Below are 18,154 nucleotides of genomic sequence, written 5' to 3'. Positions count from 1 at the left end.
AAGTTTCCAAATGACACTATAAAGACTGGGAGGGGTATACTTGGGTGGTGTAAGTACCCAAGAAGAAAAACCTTTGACAGAAAGTTAATAATGTGATTTGAGGTCTCTAATGGTGAGCAGGGAGAAGGATACCTTTCTTTCCTTTCTGGAGTCATCTGTTATATAGAAATGATCATATTCTATTATAAAAATATCAAGACAAATATGACATTTAGGAGAGATCTATATATGAGACAAGAAAAATGAAAGACATCCAGAAGCTTAGATGGAGCAATATGTTCACTAGAAAATGAGAATGCTAGGAAGAAATGGAAAAATTGAACAGAGGTTAGCAGGTAAGTAAAGAATCAGGGGAACTGTTTCACCAAGGGATGGGAGAAATAAAAAAAGTGACTGGAAGATGAAATGGGATAGCTTGTATTGTATGATATCTGATATATTAGGTATGAGGAATATAAGCAGAGTCCACTGGCTTTGTGATTCCCAGTTGAATTTTGACATCAAATTGTCTAAGCAGTAGGTAATTAGTAGAGGACTGATGATGACCAAAGGCAATGTCCAATTGGAAGGTGCTGACTGAGCCTGGCCCAATTAAGGACTCAGGTTAATATTGAGCATCTTCTCACATTAGGAGCTGGCTGTCTAATTCAAGTAGGGAGAAGTCCTTATTTGAGGTGTTGATAAGACATTAGTGACCCCCTTTTATGAGTGATGGGCCAGTATCCAGCCTAAGAAATAATGAGGAGTCAATTCAGCCTAGTGACTATACTGACTTTGAGGAAGTACACATCCATCTCTCCAATATGCTCTTCCCTATGATAAAGAGCCCCAGTTCCAGGGTGGCAATAAAGCAGCTAACAAGAGGGAAGACAGAAGGGCTATTTTAGAGGTAAAATGAATAACTAATATTTGACTGACAGCATATTAGTAGATTAGGATAATGAAGAATTCAAGATAAATTCTAGGCTTCTATATTACGTTATAGTGGATAACTTTAATACAGAAATATGAAAGAAAGAGGAAATTGGGATGGGGTAATATATGCAGGGCATGATATAATTGAATTAATAATAATGCTGAGATCTCAATATGTAACCTGTGTGGAGAGGACAAGTCAGAAGTTTGGATCTGGATATGTCTGCATTCAAATATTGGCCCTATGACTAATAAGCACCATTTTTCCTTATCCATATAATTGATCAAACATTGTATAAGACAATAGGTGGCAAATGGTAGGTTGTATATCAGCAATACATTCATTTTTCAATCAATGATGTAATAATTTATATTAGCCATTGTAGACAGATGAAATTTAATTCTAATCAAAAGTAGGAAAGGAAAATAAAGGAAACACTATGGTGCTAATCTATTTTTTCAAGATTAGAAAAATTTATATTACTAAAAAATTAATTTGTTTTATGTTAAGATATACAGAAGTCTTTCTTTTCTCTCTCGTTCTTTCATACTCATAATATTTACTTAAGATAATGTGGACATGGGGATCCCTGAGTGGCTCAGCGATTTAGCGCCTACCTTCGGCCCAGGGTGCAATCCTGGAGTCCCGGGATCGAGTCCTGCATTGGGCTCCCTGCATGGAGCCTGCTTCTCCCTCTGCCTGTGTCTCTGCCTCTCTCTCTCTCTGTGTGTGTGTCTCTCATGAATAAATAAATAAATAATCTTAAAAAAAAGATAATGTGGACATACTTCTCAGCTTAAAGGAAGCTCTGAAACTCAACACAAAATGTTAATGATCTTGTGGAACGCAGTTATTTCTTGAATGTTCTCTCTTTTACTTGTAATTGATTTTCTATTCAGTTTTCATATTTCTATGCTAGAATGGAAGCTATAATTTCACTTTATTCCTCACATAATCTACAGTGTTCTTTTTCTCATTGAGTCTGGCTTCTTCATGTATAACTTCACTTATTAGTGAGCTTTCATATCAAGAATGACAAAAATTCAATAAGTTACAGTGAATAGTTACTGTCAATCTCTAGTTTGTCATTTTTATTAATAAAAATAAATTATTCTATGGTAGGAATACAGGCTCTCTAAATAGTTATTTATTCATTTCTTGAATACATATGGACTTTTAAAGCTAGAATAATCTCTCACTCATTGGGAAATCTTTTTTTTTAACTTCTACATAGCTAGTAAAAAAGTCAAATGAATGAACTTTTAGACAAAAAAAAGAAGAAAAATACTTTAAGGGACAATTCAATAAGTGAAGTTGAATTCCTTCTTTTTATGTAAGCAGCTGTCATAGACCTTAAGTTTTAACCATATATTTGCCTTACTCTACTGTTGAAAAGGAATAAATATTAAAAGTTTTCTGAAATGTGTTTTTCTTCTATCTGAGATAGTTTTCCTAAGATTGGAGTAAGTTTTTCATAGTGATAATGGGAAACTTAATAAAGTCACAATGTTTAGAAACTCACAATGTTTAATACTGATATATAAAAATGAACCACTGTAAGGACTTTGATTTTTGTGAATGAAACAGAGAGCCATTTCAGGATTTTTAAACAGAAAAATGACATAGCCTGAATTATATTTTAAAAGAAATCACTTTAGCCACTGTGTGAGAAGGACTATAGGAGCTGCAAGAGAAGTAGGGAGACCATTATATAGCTACTGTGGTAATTCAGGGGAGAGAGAATGGGGGCCTAGGCCACTGAAAGTGATGAGAAGTAATAGTTTGGAAATATTTTGAAGATAGAGCCTGTAGGATTTCCTGTACATGGGGTCTGAGAGAAAGAGATTCAGAGTAAGGATATGACCTGAACAACCGGAACTGAAAAGGATAATCCAGGGTGGCTATCCATGGATGGAACAAGTTTGGAATGTAAGGTTAAGAGTATTGTTTTAGACATGTTGAATGTATATGTATGGAGTCACAGACTTGGTTTGTGATATAATTTTTGGAGATGTTGGCATATAGATGGCATTTTATGCTATGTAATGATAAGAGAGAAATAAAGAAGCAAGGTAAATACAACAGAAAAGAGGCATAGTGCTGAGACCATGATCAGCCTGGGGAAAGAAAAGAAGATAGAGAAGGAATGTCCAGCATAGCAGAAGGAAAGTGAAAAGAATATGGGAGCCAAGACTGAGGGTGAGATCAACAGTGTCATATGTTCCTAAATAGATCATGTAAGATGAAGACTGAGAAATCAACACTAGATTCAACTGTGCAGGTCACTAGTGATTCCAATGGGTAATTTCAGTGAAGCAGAGGTGATGAAAGCCTAATTAGAGTATATTTTAGAGCAGAGGGGGGGAAAAAAAAGACTAAACAAAGTGAATATACACAATTCTCTGGAAGGGTTTTGCCCTAAAGCAGAGGGGGTAAATGAGGTGGCTGCTGGTAAGAGAATGGAATAGAACTTTGTTCTTTAAAATTGAAGATGCAAGAAGTATTTACAAAACATAAATACTCTGTCAAGGATTTTATATGTTTTAAGAAACAGTGTAGAAATCACAGTAAAAATATTAGCTTTGGAGTCAAGAGTAGGTCTGAGCAGTAGTTCTGCCATTTACTAATTGTGGAACCTAGGGCAAGTTAATTAAGCTTTATAAACCTCAATATTCTGATCCTTAAAAAAGGATGATAATACCTGATTCATATTTTTATTGTTAGGGTGAGATAATGTATTTGGGATATACTATGATGATTGAAATATGTAGTCAAAATCTATGTCATATATTACTAAACAATAAAGTTTCTGTCCTTAAGTGTATAGTCTAGTAATGAAATGTGTAATCAATTATCGTGTAATAGATATATGTTAATAAAATATATAAAAAATACAACAGGCACCTAAAAATGGTAAATAACTATTTTTTACATGAAAGGAAATAAAATGATTCTAGGTTGAGGTCACTAACTATACTATTGGGGGAAGCAAAAAACCCACAGGAAAGATAATACATGTACAGTCCTGAAGGAAGAGAAGAATAATATATCAGTGTAGTTTTTCTAAGAACACTAATGATTTTCAACTTTTTTGGGGAATTTGGGGGAGGCAGATTTTTAAAAAATTGACTGTAGAATTAGTATGTTTTTTCCTGAATTGTTTAAATCATAGCACATATCCATCAGCTGAAAATTAATCTGATTTTTTGAAATAGCTAGGAGTAAGTTTTAATTAAGTCAGAAAAATAATTTTGTCATTGAGCTGATTAATAACATTTTAAAAGAATCACTTGTTACATGAAATTCACTCATTTGCTGAAGAACACTTACTGAATTCTTACTTTATCTCAATCTGCTTATGCTGCTATTGACAGAATGAACAATTTTACAAAGAAAATAACATGACGAAAACAAAGCCAAAAGATCTTTGTATCATATGGCAAAAGCAAACAGAAATATAAGCAAACACATTCAGTAAGGGACCATAAGAGAGGAGACTGAGGTTCACATCAACCAACAAAAATGGCCAATTATTTCGATGATACAAAAAGGAATTTACAGAGAAGGTGAAAAAGTGTCTTGAAAGATAATTAGGTGTTCCCAAGGTGGGCAGTAAAGGCACTGTGCTCTTCACAGAAGAAGACCCCTAGCAGAGGCATATTTCTCAGTTTAAATTAGGGTAAATAGATCAGATACAGAATGACTGGAGTGGAGCTAACTCAAAAGACAAAGGTGCAGAGGTAGGCAGGGGCCAAACCACTGAGAGCCTTGTGTGCTTTGATAAAGGATTTGTATTTTACCTTATGAAAATTGGGGAACCACTGAAGAATTTTACAAGCAGAATTCATTCTGTGCAATAGAAGAGGATTTTGTAATTGAAGATCAGGTCTTTGGTCAAAGGAATTAAGAATCTAACCAAAGAAGGGAAGATAAATGTCATAGTCCTAGAGGAAAGAGGAACTGCTTTTGCATAGAAGGAAAAAATTGAAGGCCACATATCATGTGTCCATTGATTGTGGTAACACTGAGATTAGGATAAATGGTGCTATATAACGCCATCCTGAGAGTCCCAGAAATTTCAGCACATATTTCTCAGTGAAAAAGCACAATACCAGGGAGTCAAATCATCTCCCAAGAAAGCCAGATCTGGTGAAAGGGCTGATGGACAGTGGGTTAGTTTTCTTCTATATGAGGTGGAAAGAAAATTGGCTGTCTGTGTAGTATTAGAAACCCTAGAGAAATGACTGATAGCTGGTGGAACAGTGTCATAGAAACAGCAAGGAAAAGTGGAAGTAATCACAAAGTAGCCATAGATAGGGCCTGTGAGCCCCCTAAGATTCTGAGTAAAGTAAGGACTTGAGGAAGTGGGAGGGGGACAGAGGAGAGCAAGAACAAATGAATTGTGTTAAGAAGGTCCTTTTTTCATCCTGATTTAATGCCTCTATACAATGAGAAAGTAGGAGCCAGTCAACCAAAACTAGATGGTAGTTTACACATGCACAGATAATTATTATCAAAAAACTTGCCTGTATTAATAAATTTATAATTGGCTTTCATGGGAAAAGACAGTACATGAGTACGTTATTAGGTAATTTCTTTCGTCTTTGGTATACCCGGATTCTACTTGTCCCAATCCCCAATAGAGGGTATCTCTTATATCCACAGTCTGTGAAGGATTAATAATTCTGTTTTCTCCAATTTCCTTTTTTGATCAGTTAGGTAATGTGGATTGGACATTTGTCTAGGTTTCTCAATGGACTTTTATCTGTTGACCTGTATGGTCCCATTATCTATTAGCATGAGTGTATTTGTCCATCACTGAATCACATCAACTTTCAATATTTACAAAAAAAAAATCATACCTTCTACCTAAGAAAAAAAGGGAAAAAATAATCCTTGATCTTTTTTAGATAAATGATACTGCCAAAATAAAGATTAAACTTACGTTTCATTCCAGTTGACCAAGAGAAAAAACAACTTCTTGACTGGAATATTTCTGTAGCTTCTCACTTGACACAACTTCTTTCCAGCATATGTAAGGCAACAGGAAAAAGAAAACGCTTTATAGCTAGGAAAAAAAAAAAGATTCCATAAGCTAAAAACCATAAAGAAACCGGCTTTGTATATGGGTCAATCATTTTTATAAGTTAAAAGTCAAAAGATAAGTTTATACCTACTTGTATAAAGCAAACTTCATCTTTTTAAAATACTTTATTTATTAGAGAGAGAGAGAGAGCATGAGAGTGGGGAGAGGGAGAAGCAGACTCCTCACTGAGTGGGGAGCCCAGTGCAGGACTTGATCCTGGGATTTGAGGATTGTGACCTGAGCCAAAGGCAAAGGCTTAACTGACTGAGCTACCCAGGCGCTGTAAAGTGTGCTTTAAAAATTACTTTAAAAATTTATGTTGGGTGACATCAGCAAGATGGTATAATAGAAAGCCCCAGACTCTCTTTTCCCCATGGAAACAACCCAAGTCAACAATACACAGACTAATTCTCTTTGTGAGAAATTCAGAAATTAAAAACTCTTGCACTACAGATAAGTAACATAGAAATCAGTGAGAAATTTTGTGGCACTCCTTTTCCAGAACTCCTTCCCTAGCAGAATGCAGTGTAATCAGGAGGAAACTCCCAACTACCAGCTTTTCCCTGGGGTAGGAAGGAGAAAACTGGAAAATATGTCTAGCATTCAGACTTTTTAAGAGGCTATCCAAGGGACTAGTTTCTGTCCTGTCTAAATCTAAATGCTGCATAGGAATAGGTGCCAGTTTGGGAGCCTCTGAGAGCAAAGCCAATGGTTTGAACTAGCACAACACAAATTCAGTTGCCACTGTCCCTTCACTGTGCAAAATGAACAGGAAAAAATCCCCAACTTCTGGCTTCTTTGCAGGGAGAAAAAGAGTTGGAGTATGTGTCTAGTATTCCAGCTCTTTGGATGGTGACCTGAGGGACTGGTTTCTTTCTTACCCAACTCATAGCATAGTGAAACCTGGCATACCCTGAATGCCATGGAGCTACTGAGAAACAAAAACAGCTGCGGATGGGGCACCTGGGTGGTTCAGTGTGTTCTTTTGAAATCAAATTATCAAATTATCTGCCTTCAGCTCAGGTCATGATCCCCTGCTGGGCTCCCTGCTCAGTGGGGAGTCTCCTTCTCCTTCTGTCCATCTTGTCCTCATGCTCACTCTCTCAAATACATAAAATCTTAAAACAAACAGACAAACAAAAAAGAGCTGGGGAGCTTACAGCAGCACTTGGGAACTTGTAGTACCACAGACAGACACAAGGGGGAATAAGAAATTATAAATTCCTGAAAAAAGAAGCAAAATCTCCATAATTAGGAATTTACAACACATAAATCCACAGAAGAGAAAAGGTTTGAAAGGCCCCCAAATCTCTAGTTGTGCTGATTGGTGACATTCTTTCCCTGTATGAAACCAATCTATAAAGACTATTTTTTCAAATGCACAGACTCCAGTACAAAGTAATAAGGCATGCAAAGATAGAGGGAAATATGGCCCAACAAAAGGAATAATATAAATCTCTAGAAACTAACCTTAAGTAAATCAAAGTATATGAATTATTTGACAGAGAATTCAAAATAATCATCATAAAGATGCTCAACAAGCTCAGGAAAATGATGCATGAACAAAATAAGATTATAAACAAAGCGGCAGAAAATATTAAAAAGAACCACATAGAAATTTTGGAACTGAAGAATATAATAACTAAATTGAAAAAATAATCACTAAAAAGGTTTAAGAGTAGACCTGATCAAGCAGAAGAAAGAATCAGTGAACTCAAAGATAGGTCATTTGAAGTTATTAAATCAGAGGAACAAAAAGAAGAATGAAGAATAGTAAAGAAATCTTAGAGGACTTATGGGACATCATCAACTGAACAAATATACATATTGTGTGAGTCCCAGGAAGAGAAGATAGAGAAAAAGAGGCAGAAAGCTTATAAGAAGAAATGATGGATGAAAAATTTTCAATTGTGTGGAAGGAAATGGACATCTAGATTCAAGAAGCCCCACAAACCAAATTAGGATGAGCCCAAAGAAGATCACACTAGAACACATTAAAATCAAATTATCAAAAGACAAAGACAAAGAATTTTGAAAGCAGCTAAAAAAAAAAAAATGACCCACCACATAAAAGAGAGATCTTGTAAGATCATCAGCATATGGTTCAGAAGAACCCTTGAAGGCCAGAAGGAGGTAGGGTGATATATATTTAAAATTCTGAAAGAAAATATTGCTAATCAAGAATATTATATCTGGGAAGCCTGGGTGGCTCAGTGGTTTAGTGCTGCCTTCACCCCAGGGCCTGATCCTGCAGACCTGGGATAGAGTCCCACATCAGGCTCCCTGCATGGAGCCTGATTCTCCCTCTGCCCGAGTTTCTGCCTCTGTGTGTGTGTGTGTGTGTGTGTGTCTCTCTCATGAATAAATAAAATCTTAAATAAAAAATAAAAATAAATAAATAAATAAAAAGAATATTATACCTGGCAAAAGTGTCCTTCAAAAATAAAGGAGAAAGAAATACTTTCCCAGATAAATAAAACCTGAGGAATTTCATCACATTGACTCCTGATTTACAAGAAGGCTAAAAGCAGTCCTTTAAAGTTGAAATGAAAAGATGTTAGCTAGATAGCAACACAAAAGCATACAAAAAGTACAAAGGTCACTGGTAAGGATAAATAAATATGTAGATGAATACAGAATACAGTAAAACACTTTAGTAATGGTGCATAAACAACTAAACTCTGGTATAGAATGTAAAGCACACAATGTTAAAAAACTATAATCATAAAAATATGTAAAAACAGGGGGGAGGGGCAAGATGGCGGAAGAGTAAGGTCCCCAAGTCACCTGTCCCCACCAAATTACCCAGATAACCTTCAAATCATCCTGAAAATCTACAAATTCAGCCTGAGATTTAAAGAGAGAACAGCAGGAATGCTATGGTGAGAAGAGTTCGCGCTTCTATCAAGGTAGGAAGACGGGGAAAAAGAAATAAAGAAACAAAAGGCCTCTAAGGGGGAGGGGCCCCGCGAGGAGCCGGGCTGAGGCCGGGGCGAGTGTCCCCAGGACAGGAGAGCCCCGTCCCGGAGAAGCAGGAGCTGCACCAACCTTCCCGGGGGAAAGGGGCTCGCAGGGAGTTGGAGCAGGACCCAGGAGGGCGGGGATGCCCTCGGGCTCCCTGGGACACTAACAGACACCTGGGCCCCGGGGAGAGTGCGCCGAGCTCCCTAAGGGCTGCAGCGCGCAAGGTGGGACCCGGAGCAGCTCCGAGGGGCTCGGGCGGCGGCTCTGTGGAGGGGGCTGCGGGGCAGGAGCGCGAATCCACCAGCGCAGGCCCCGAAGCACAGGGCGCCGGGACACAGCCCAGGATCCAGCCTCCCCCCAGGACAGGCAGAGGCCGGGAGGGCCCAGGACAGCAAGAACGCTCCTGCCCGGAGCTGAGCAGATCAGCGGCCCCGCCCTGGAGCCTCCAGGCCCTGCAGACGGAGAGTCTGTAGTTACTGCGGGGGCTGACTCCAGGGCTCCAGAGCTGGCCAACGCCACTGCGGTTGTTCCTCCTGGGGCCTCACGGGGTAAACAACCCCCACTGAGCCCTGAACCAGGCAGGGGGCAGAGCAGCTCCCCCAAGTGCTAACACCTGAAAATCAGCACAACAGGCTCCTCCCCCAGAAGACCAGCTAGACGGACAACAGAAGATATTCCCCGTTTTTTTTTTTTTTTTTTTTTGCTTTCTGTTTGCTCCCCCCACCCATTTTTCTTTCTTTTTTCCTTTTTTTCTTCCTTTTTTCTTTTTCTCTTTTCTTTCCTTCTTTCTCTCCTCTCTTTTTCTCCTTTTCCCAATACAATTTGTTTTTGGCCACTCTGCACTGAGCAAAATCACTAGAAGGAAAACCTTACCTCAAAAGAAAGAATCAGAAACAGCCCTCTCTCCCACAGAGTTACAAAATCTGGACTACAATTCAATGTCAGAAAGCCAATTCAGAAGCACTATTATACAGCTACTGGTGGCTCTAGAAAAAAGCATTAAGGACTCACGAGACTTCATGACTGCAGAATTTAGATCCAATCAGGCAGAAATTAAAAATCAATTGAATGAGATGCAATCCAAACTAGAAGTCCTAACGACGAGGGTTAACGAGGTGGAAGAACAAGTGAGTAACATAGAAGACAAGTTGATGGCAAAGAGGGAAACTGAGGAAAAAAGAGACAATCAATTAAAAGACCATGAGGATGGATTAAGGGAAATAAATGACAGCCTGAGGAAGAAAAACCTACGTTTAATTGGGGTTCCCGGGGGCGCCAAAAGGGACAGAGGGCCTGAATATGTATTTGAACAAATCATAGCTGAAAACTAACCTAATCTGGGAAGGGAAATAAGCATTCAGATCCAGGAAATAGAGAGATCCCCCCTAAAATCAATAAAAATTGTTCAACACCTCGACATTTAATAGTGAAGCTTGCAAATTCCAAAGATAAAGAGAAGATCCTTAAAGCAGCAAGAGACAAGAAATCCCTGACTTTTATGGGGAGGACTATTAGGGTAACAGCAGACCTCTCCACAGAGACCTGGCAGGCCAGGAAGGGCTGGCAGGATATACTCAGGGTCCTAAATGAGAAAAACATGCAACCAAGAATACTTTATCCAGCAAGGCTCTCATTCAGAATGGAAGGAGAGATAAAGAGCTTCCAAGACAGGCAGGAACTGAAAGAATATGTGACCTCCAAACCAGCTCTGCAAGAAATTTTAAGGGGGACTCTCAAAATTCCCCTTTAAGAAGAAGTCCAGTGGAACAATCCACAAAAACAAGGACTGAATAGATATCATGATGACACTAAACTCCTATCTTTCAATAGTAACTCTGAACGTGAACGGGCCTAATGACCCCATCCAAAGGCTCAGGGTTTCAGACTGGATAAAAAAAGCAGGACCTATCTATTTATTGTCTACAAGAGACTCATTTTAGACAGAAGGACACCTACAACCTGAAAATAAAAGGTTGGAGAACCATTTACCATTCAAATGGTCCTAAAAGAAAGCAGGGGTAGTCATCCTTATATCAGATAAACTAAACTTTACCCCGAAGACTGTAGTAAGAGATGAAGAGGGACACTATATCATACTTAAAGGATCTATCCGATGAGAGGACTTAACAATCCTCAATATATATGTCCCGAATGTGGAAGCTGCCAAATATATCAATTAATAACCAAAGTCAAGACATACTTAGATAATAATACACTTATACTTGGTGACTTCAATCTAGCACTTTCTACACTCAATAGGTCTTCTAAACACAACATCTCCAAAGAAACGAGAGCTTTAAATGATACACTGGACCAGATGGATTTCACAGATATCTACAGAACTTTACATCCAAACTCAGCTGAATACACATTCTTCTCAAGTGCACATGGAACTTTCTCCAGAATAGACCACATACTGGGTCACAAATCAGGTCTGAACCGATACCAAAAGATTGGGATCGTCCCCTGCATATTCTCAGATCACAATGCCTTGAAATTAGAACTAAATCACAGCAAGAAGTTTGGAAGGACTTCAAACACGTGGACGTTAAGGACCATCCTGCTAAAAGATAAAAGGGTCAACCAGGAAATTAAGGAAGAATTAAAAAGATTCATGGAAACTAATGAGAATGAAGATACAAACATTCAAAATCTTTGGGATGCAGTACAAGCAGTCCTGAGGGGGAAATACATCGCAATACAAGCATCCATTCAAAAACTGGAAAGAACTCAAATACAAAAGCTAACCTTACACATAAAGGAGCTAGAGAAAAAACAGCAAATAGATCCTACACCCAGCAGAAGAAGAGAGTTAATAAAGATTTGAGCAGAACTCAACAAAATCAAGACCAGAAGAACTGTGGAACAGATCAACAAAACCAGGAGTTGGTTCTTTGAAAGAATTAATAAGATAGATAAACCATTAGGTGTTATTCTGTATGTTGGCAAATTGAACACCAATAAAAAATAAATTTATTATTAAAAATACGTAAAAACAAAATGATATAATTTGTGATATCAATAATATCAGTGTGAGTGGACAAAAGAATAGAGTTTTTGCATGTGACTGAAATTGTTATCTGCTTAACAAAGAGTGTTTCAAATATAACATGCTTTATATAAGGCCCATGGTCACCACAAATAAAATGTCTACCTACAGAAGATCACCAAAGAAAATAAAGGAATCAAAGTATGTCATTACGAATAATCAACAAAACACAAAAGAAGATAGCAAGAGAGGAAAAGAATAGAAAGCAGTGGAAAAAATGGCAAGAGTTAAGTCCTTTTCTATCATTAATTACCTTAAATGGAAATGGATTAAACTCCACAAACAAAAGATATAGCATAGCTGAATGAATAAAAAAACAAGATCCAATCATATGCTGCCTACAGAGACTCACTTTAGATTTAAGGGCACATATAGGCTGAAAGTGAAAGGACAGAAGAAGATACTCCATGCAAATGACAATCAAGACAGTAGAAGCTGCCTTACACACATAGAACACGATAGACCTTAAGTAAAAAAATGTAACGAGATAAAGATGGACATTATATAATGATAAAATGTCAATTCATCATGAGGATATAACAATAATAAGTATATATGCACCCCAAATTGGAGCAAATATATGAAGCAAACATTGACAGAACTGAAGAAAGAAATAGACAGCAACACAATAATAGTATAAGATTTAAATAGCCCACTTTTAATAATATATAGAACAACCAGATTGAACCTAACAGATAAATACAAAACATTCTACCCAACAGCAGGAGAATACACATGCTTCTGAAGAACACATGGAACATTCTTTAGCATAGATCAAGTGTTAGGTCACAAAACAAGTCTTAACAAACTTGAAAAGGCTGAAATCATACCGCATGTATTTTCTGACCATAATGGGAGAGAGCTAGAAATCAATAGCAGAAAGAAAACTGGAAAATTAACAAATTTATAGAAATTAACACTTTTGAACAATGGGTCAAATAATATCAAATGGGAAATTAGAAAATATTTTGATACAAATGAAAATGAACCCACACCATACCAAACTTATGAGATGCCACAAAAACAGTATTGAGAGAAATTTATAGCAATGCATTCTTACATTCAAAGAAGAAATGCAAAAATAACATAACTTTATTTTGAAGAACCTAGAAAAAGAATAACAAACTAAATCCAATGTTCGAAAAGGAAAGAAAATAATAAATATTACAGCAGAGATAAGTGAAGCAGAGAATAGAAAAATAATGGAAAAAATAACACTGTTGTATCATATATAAACATAGGCTTCATATATAGCTTCATCTGTATTTTTCTGGCTACACAGTTTTTCCATGTTAGTTAAAATTAATAAATATGTACTAATGGCTTAAATATTGTAAGAAAACATTCATTAGAGTAGCAGTTTATTATACATAGGGCCTTTAAATTTTCATAAAATTAAGAAAGAAAAGCCATAAAAGAATCAACCCATGTATTTAAAAACATATGTGTATGTGTAGATAGGTAGATAGTGTTTTATACATACTCATCCCATGGATGGATGGAATGATTGATTGATTTCTGAAGCTTTTATTTATTTATTTGACAAAGAGAGCACACACACAAATGGGGGGAGAGGCTGAGGGGGAGGGATAACCCCATCCCCTACTGACTGGGGAGCCTGCATAGGACTGGATCCCAGGATCCTGAGATCATGGCTTGATGCAAAGTCACACTCTAAACTGACTGAGACACCAGACACCCCTCATCTCATGGATATAAAGAAATATGTTTATATGTAGATAGGTAGTGTTTTTTACATACAAAGGTAAATTTTTGTTTTTGTTTTTTTTTATTTGAAAGACAGAGTGAGCAAGCGAGAGAGAGCAGGAGAGGGTTGAAGGGCAAAGGGAGAAGCAGACTCCCTGCTGAGCCAGGAGCCCGATATGGGGCCTGATCCAGGACTCCAGGATCATGAGCTGAGCTGAAGGCAAATGCTTAACCAACTGAGCCACCTAGGCACCCCAAAGGTAAATTTTTCTTTCTAATTAACTTTATAACTGTTTGTACAGGTCAGTTACTTGCAAAAACACATACAGTAATTTTTTTCATTTTACTGAAATGGTTTCAGCTTTTCTCTGAGATGCTAAATGCAGTGGGTACAATAAATCCATTTACAAGTTGCTATTCTCTATCAACTTTAATTGATTTAATCCACATTCTCTTATAGATTAAATCCATAAGGAGTTTAAAATAATGATTATATTAATCTAATTATGTTATTCAAAAAAAAATACTGCATAATAGAGCCAACCTAAAATCTAGCGATGCTCCACACATAATTGTGGTTAATTTCCATTGTAACTGAAATAACTCTTGGCTAATTCCCACTTTATCAAGGTACTAATTTCACAAAATATCTACCACTCACAACTTGATGGGTATCAGAGTGGTTTTTTTTCTATTAAGTACTTCTGTGTGTGTGCTTTCTCTCTCTCTGTTCTATTAATTAGCATTGGTCGTTTAAATTCAAATGTAAAAAGAATTAGGGCAATCACTAAATAGGATGAGCATTTACTGTTTCCATAATGATATACTGGCAATAAGCAGCTATTTTTAATATGGAGAATGGGAAGACTTGAAGACTTGAGAGAAAATGAATGTGCATCTGGGAATGAAGTTTTTAAAAATGGTTTTAAGATAAATCTACAGTGGTTAAGTGTCAAAATTTCATGAAATATTTGCTCCTGCAAATAAGAACAAGACAAATTATATTCTAATTAGAAACCATGTGAAAATTAGCATTTTTATGAAAACTTAACCACCACTCACCTGTGCACCCAAGTCTCTGGAATGTTGTGAACTGCATACACTGTGAAGCTAAGGTGGGAATGGAGCCCAGGATTTACATAGGAAATGTCATTGGGCATATTTAGAGGCTGGAAATCTGCATAAAAGCTGCAGCAATAGACACTGATAAGCTGGTAGATGGACCTGGATAGTGCAGTTGTCACTCTCTCTATCAAGCCTAAGGGGGAAAAAAGATAGAAATCAGGTCATCTTTGAAGGGCCATACTTATTATAAGCCATCAATTACAGTTTTGAAATTTCTTACTATAAATTTTAAATAAAATTTTAAAAAAAGATTTATTTATTCATGAGAGACAGAGAGAGAGAGAGAGAGAGAGAGAGAGAGAGAGAGAAGGGCAGAAACACAGGGAGAGGGAGAAGCAGGCTCCATGCAGGGAACCCAATGGGGGACTCAATCCCGGGACTCCAGGATCACGCCCTGGGCTGAAGGCAGCACCAAACCGCGCTGAGCCACCCAGGCTGCCCTAAATTTTTAATAAAATTTAATTAAAATGGCCATCCACCAACTAGAGCCAATTAGCCATCTGTGCCTCTGTATGTAGCCTGAAGCAGCTGATAGTAGTGTAGATAATCAATAAGCTTTCATATCTTCTGTTGCAGAAATCTTGGCGCATGGCCTTTAATCAAAAATCAGACTTTTGGATTATTAATTTGGTATTCTGTCATTTGCAATATTTTTTGTCTAGTTTATGATTGTTTAGGATTAATTTCCCAAGAAGGAATATGTTTTCTATATGGCTTGTAAGTACTTCAAACAAACCCCACTTAAAATTAATCATAATAAATTTGACTATGCTACGGTGTTTACCATTAACTTGACACTAATCATATACATTATGCTGCTGTAAAAAGAGAATAGTAATAGTACCTGGCTGGGATCTGAAATAAGCTTGAAATGAAAAATTTATGAAGCTTACTAAAACCCTTCAAAATCAAATCCTTGCTGAAGTTTTACTATTAGCTATTTAAAGGGAGTTTATTGATTATTCCTAAAAGTGACTTGTCATGGAGGAAGAAAAAATGAAAAAAAAAAAAATAAGACTAAGTACCGGGGCTAATAGCTCTCAAGTGTGTACTAAATGAAGGCATGCCAACTTTTCGTAGACCATATGAAGAAACTTAATCACTAAATTTAAGGTAAACTTTTCTGGCTTTCTTCCAATAAACTCTTTTTCCTGGAAAAACTCCTATCCAAAGATGAAGGAAGTAGAAGAGACTGATGAAATGGGCCAGGTAGCACAAGACAGTGGACTTTGAATCAAAATCAAGAAAGGAAAAAAAAAAATCAGGAAAGATGGTGCTATAACAACAGAGAAGCTTAGGAGGATGATGAATGTTATCGTAGGAGTGGAGTTCAGGGTCAGACCTTTTAATTGGGCCAGTGAATAATTCTCACTACTGATATTTTGTTGTTGTTGTTTTTTTTTTTTCACTACTGATATTTTAAATGCATTAATATACTCACGACTTGCGACTGTTTTTGTTTTAATATTCCACAATAGCAGTGTTTCAGAAGTTAAATGAGTAAGCAAATATAAAAGCTCAAAAATTATTATTTTTTTAACCCAGATCAGGAAAATCTTTGAAAAATATTTAAGTGATAAAAGGGTTTTAGGAAATGAAAAGAATGTATAAAGCAAAATAAGTTGTGAATGGAAGCTCAGTTGCCCTCCTCAGTCATGCCTGATTGGGCTTGGCTCAAGGAGCCCCCGGTGGGGTGGCACGGTCAGCTGTGCTCACGGTCAAAGACCCCTTGGTCCCTTCGTCCTAATACAGCATCTGTCAGGCTTCATTCAATCGTCGACATAGGCCTCCTTAACTCTTACAGTTTCCTTCTATAGACGAGGATAAGGTAGAAAAACCCGAAGAGAGAAATATCTGCCCTGAATGCTATCCTTTCCCATCCTGGGCCAGAAGAACATACTGAAATGCCACATCTTCAGTATTTCTACTTTTCTGCCACTTCGCCCCGGAAAAAAATAAGTGGAACCACAGCTTAGCCTGTGGAGGGAAGACAAAGATGGAATCTGTGTTCCTTGGTGGTGCCCACTGTGCTGAGGTGAGGCGGCCTTGAGGCCCCCATACCCACCCCCCAGAAGCGGGAGATCTAGTCAGGAGGCCTGAACCCTGTGTCTCAGAGGTCTGGAGCGCTACTTGGCCAGTGGGCGCGACCACCAAGTGGGTACTGCGGGGGAGGGGTGGAGCCAGGCCCGTGGAGGAACTGTGGTGCCAGACACACAAGGTGGCAGAAGATGGCACAGCACATCTCAGAACTGCTGTGCTACTACCAGGCATCTGCTGGGTGGACGCGGATTGGGAGAACAGCTCCCTCGGGCTCTGTTTCTGTAATATCCTCCCTCTCCGGCTTCCAGTGAGATGTGGCAAGCCTGGCTGGCTCCTTAGGCTAGATGGCGGCGCCTTCCCTCAGCAAACCTGTGCTGACTTTGCACGTGTCTGCCGATGACGTCAGCGGTTTCTACCGCGCGGGTCACGGAGGAGGAACGTTCGATTTTAGTAAGCTTCAACCCCAAGCTTAGCCCGTTTGCCGCCTACAGGAGCCGGTGTGCAATCCTTTTTGGAGAAGACGTCCACGCGGTACTGGGCGCGCTGGATGAGGTAGACGTGGTGCCGCAAGGCCCTGCCTCCGTACCGGTCCAGCCTGGACCCCAGTTCTTCTCCAGGTTCCAGACTCCGCCTCCACCCGACGACCCGGAAGGACAGGGTTCTCTTCCGTCAGAGATGGCGTCCCAGTCACCCCTGCGGCACGCAGCCCCGCCCTCAGCACACTTCTGCGCCTGCGCAGAGCTACCCAACTCCTCAGAGGAGAGCCCTATGGCCGAATCCCCAGGCAGCTGAGGCGTCTCGGGAAGCTCGAGTAAGCACGTCGTTAGAAATTACGTGCTTGGGATCCCTGGGTGGCGCATCGGTTTGGCGCCTGCCTTTGGCCCAGGGCGCGATCCTGGTGACCCGGGATCGAATCCCACGTCGGGCTCCCGGTGCATGGAGCCTGCTTCTCCCTCTGCCTGTGTCTCTGCCTCTCTCTCTCCCTCTCTCTGTGTGTGTGACTATCATAAATAAATAAAAATTAAAAAAAAAAGATTAAAAAAAAAAAAGAAATTACGTGCTTAAAACCGGTCGTGATTTGGTTTAATTTGATGTGTGCCCGGTCAGATCACGCACTGCCGTTGTTTGCGCAAACACACGCACTCCCTCCTCAGGTTATTTCTGAAACCTAAATTGCTTGTAGTTTCTAGTTGTTTTGCAAGGAGGATAACACAAAAGACCCAGCTTTTCTCGCCAGTAGTCTGCAGCGTTCCAATACCAGACAACT

General features: G+C 38.6%; 1 protein-coding gene across 8 annotated transcripts in view; it reads right to left on the bottom strand.

The window, feature by feature from the left end:
- PIK3C2G (phosphatidylinositol-4-phosphate 3-kinase catalytic subunit type 2 gamma) overlaps positions 1 to 18,154 on the bottom strand; it is a 355,918-nt gene that overhangs the window by 243,652 nt on the left and 94,112 nt on the right. For all 8 annotated transcript variants that reach the window (XR_008663575.1, XM_055318866.1, XM_055318867.1 and 5 more), the window contains 2 exons: positions 14,785 to 14,980; positions 5,862 to 5,984 (listed from right to left, as the gene is read on the bottom strand). Coding sequence is in view for 7 of the 8 variants with exons in the window: in XM_055318866.1 (XP_055174841.1) it covers positions 5,862 to 5,984; positions 14,785 to 14,980 (319 nt within the window). In the remaining variant the exon portion in view is untranslated. The remainder of the gene's footprint in view (positions 1 to 5,861; positions 5,985 to 14,784; positions 14,981 to 18,154) is intronic.

The sequence above is a fragment of the Nyctereutes procyonoides genome, unplaced genomic scaffold (genome assembly GCF_905146905.1).
Source record: "Nyctereutes procyonoides isolate TBG_1078 unplaced genomic scaffold, NYPRO_anot_genome, whole genome shotgun sequence".
NCBI lineage: Eukaryota > Metazoa > Chordata > Mammalia > Carnivora > Canidae > Nyctereutes > Nyctereutes procyonoides.
The sequence above is the reverse complement of the archived record's forward strand: the minus strand, read 5'-3'. Positions and strand labels throughout refer to the sequence as shown.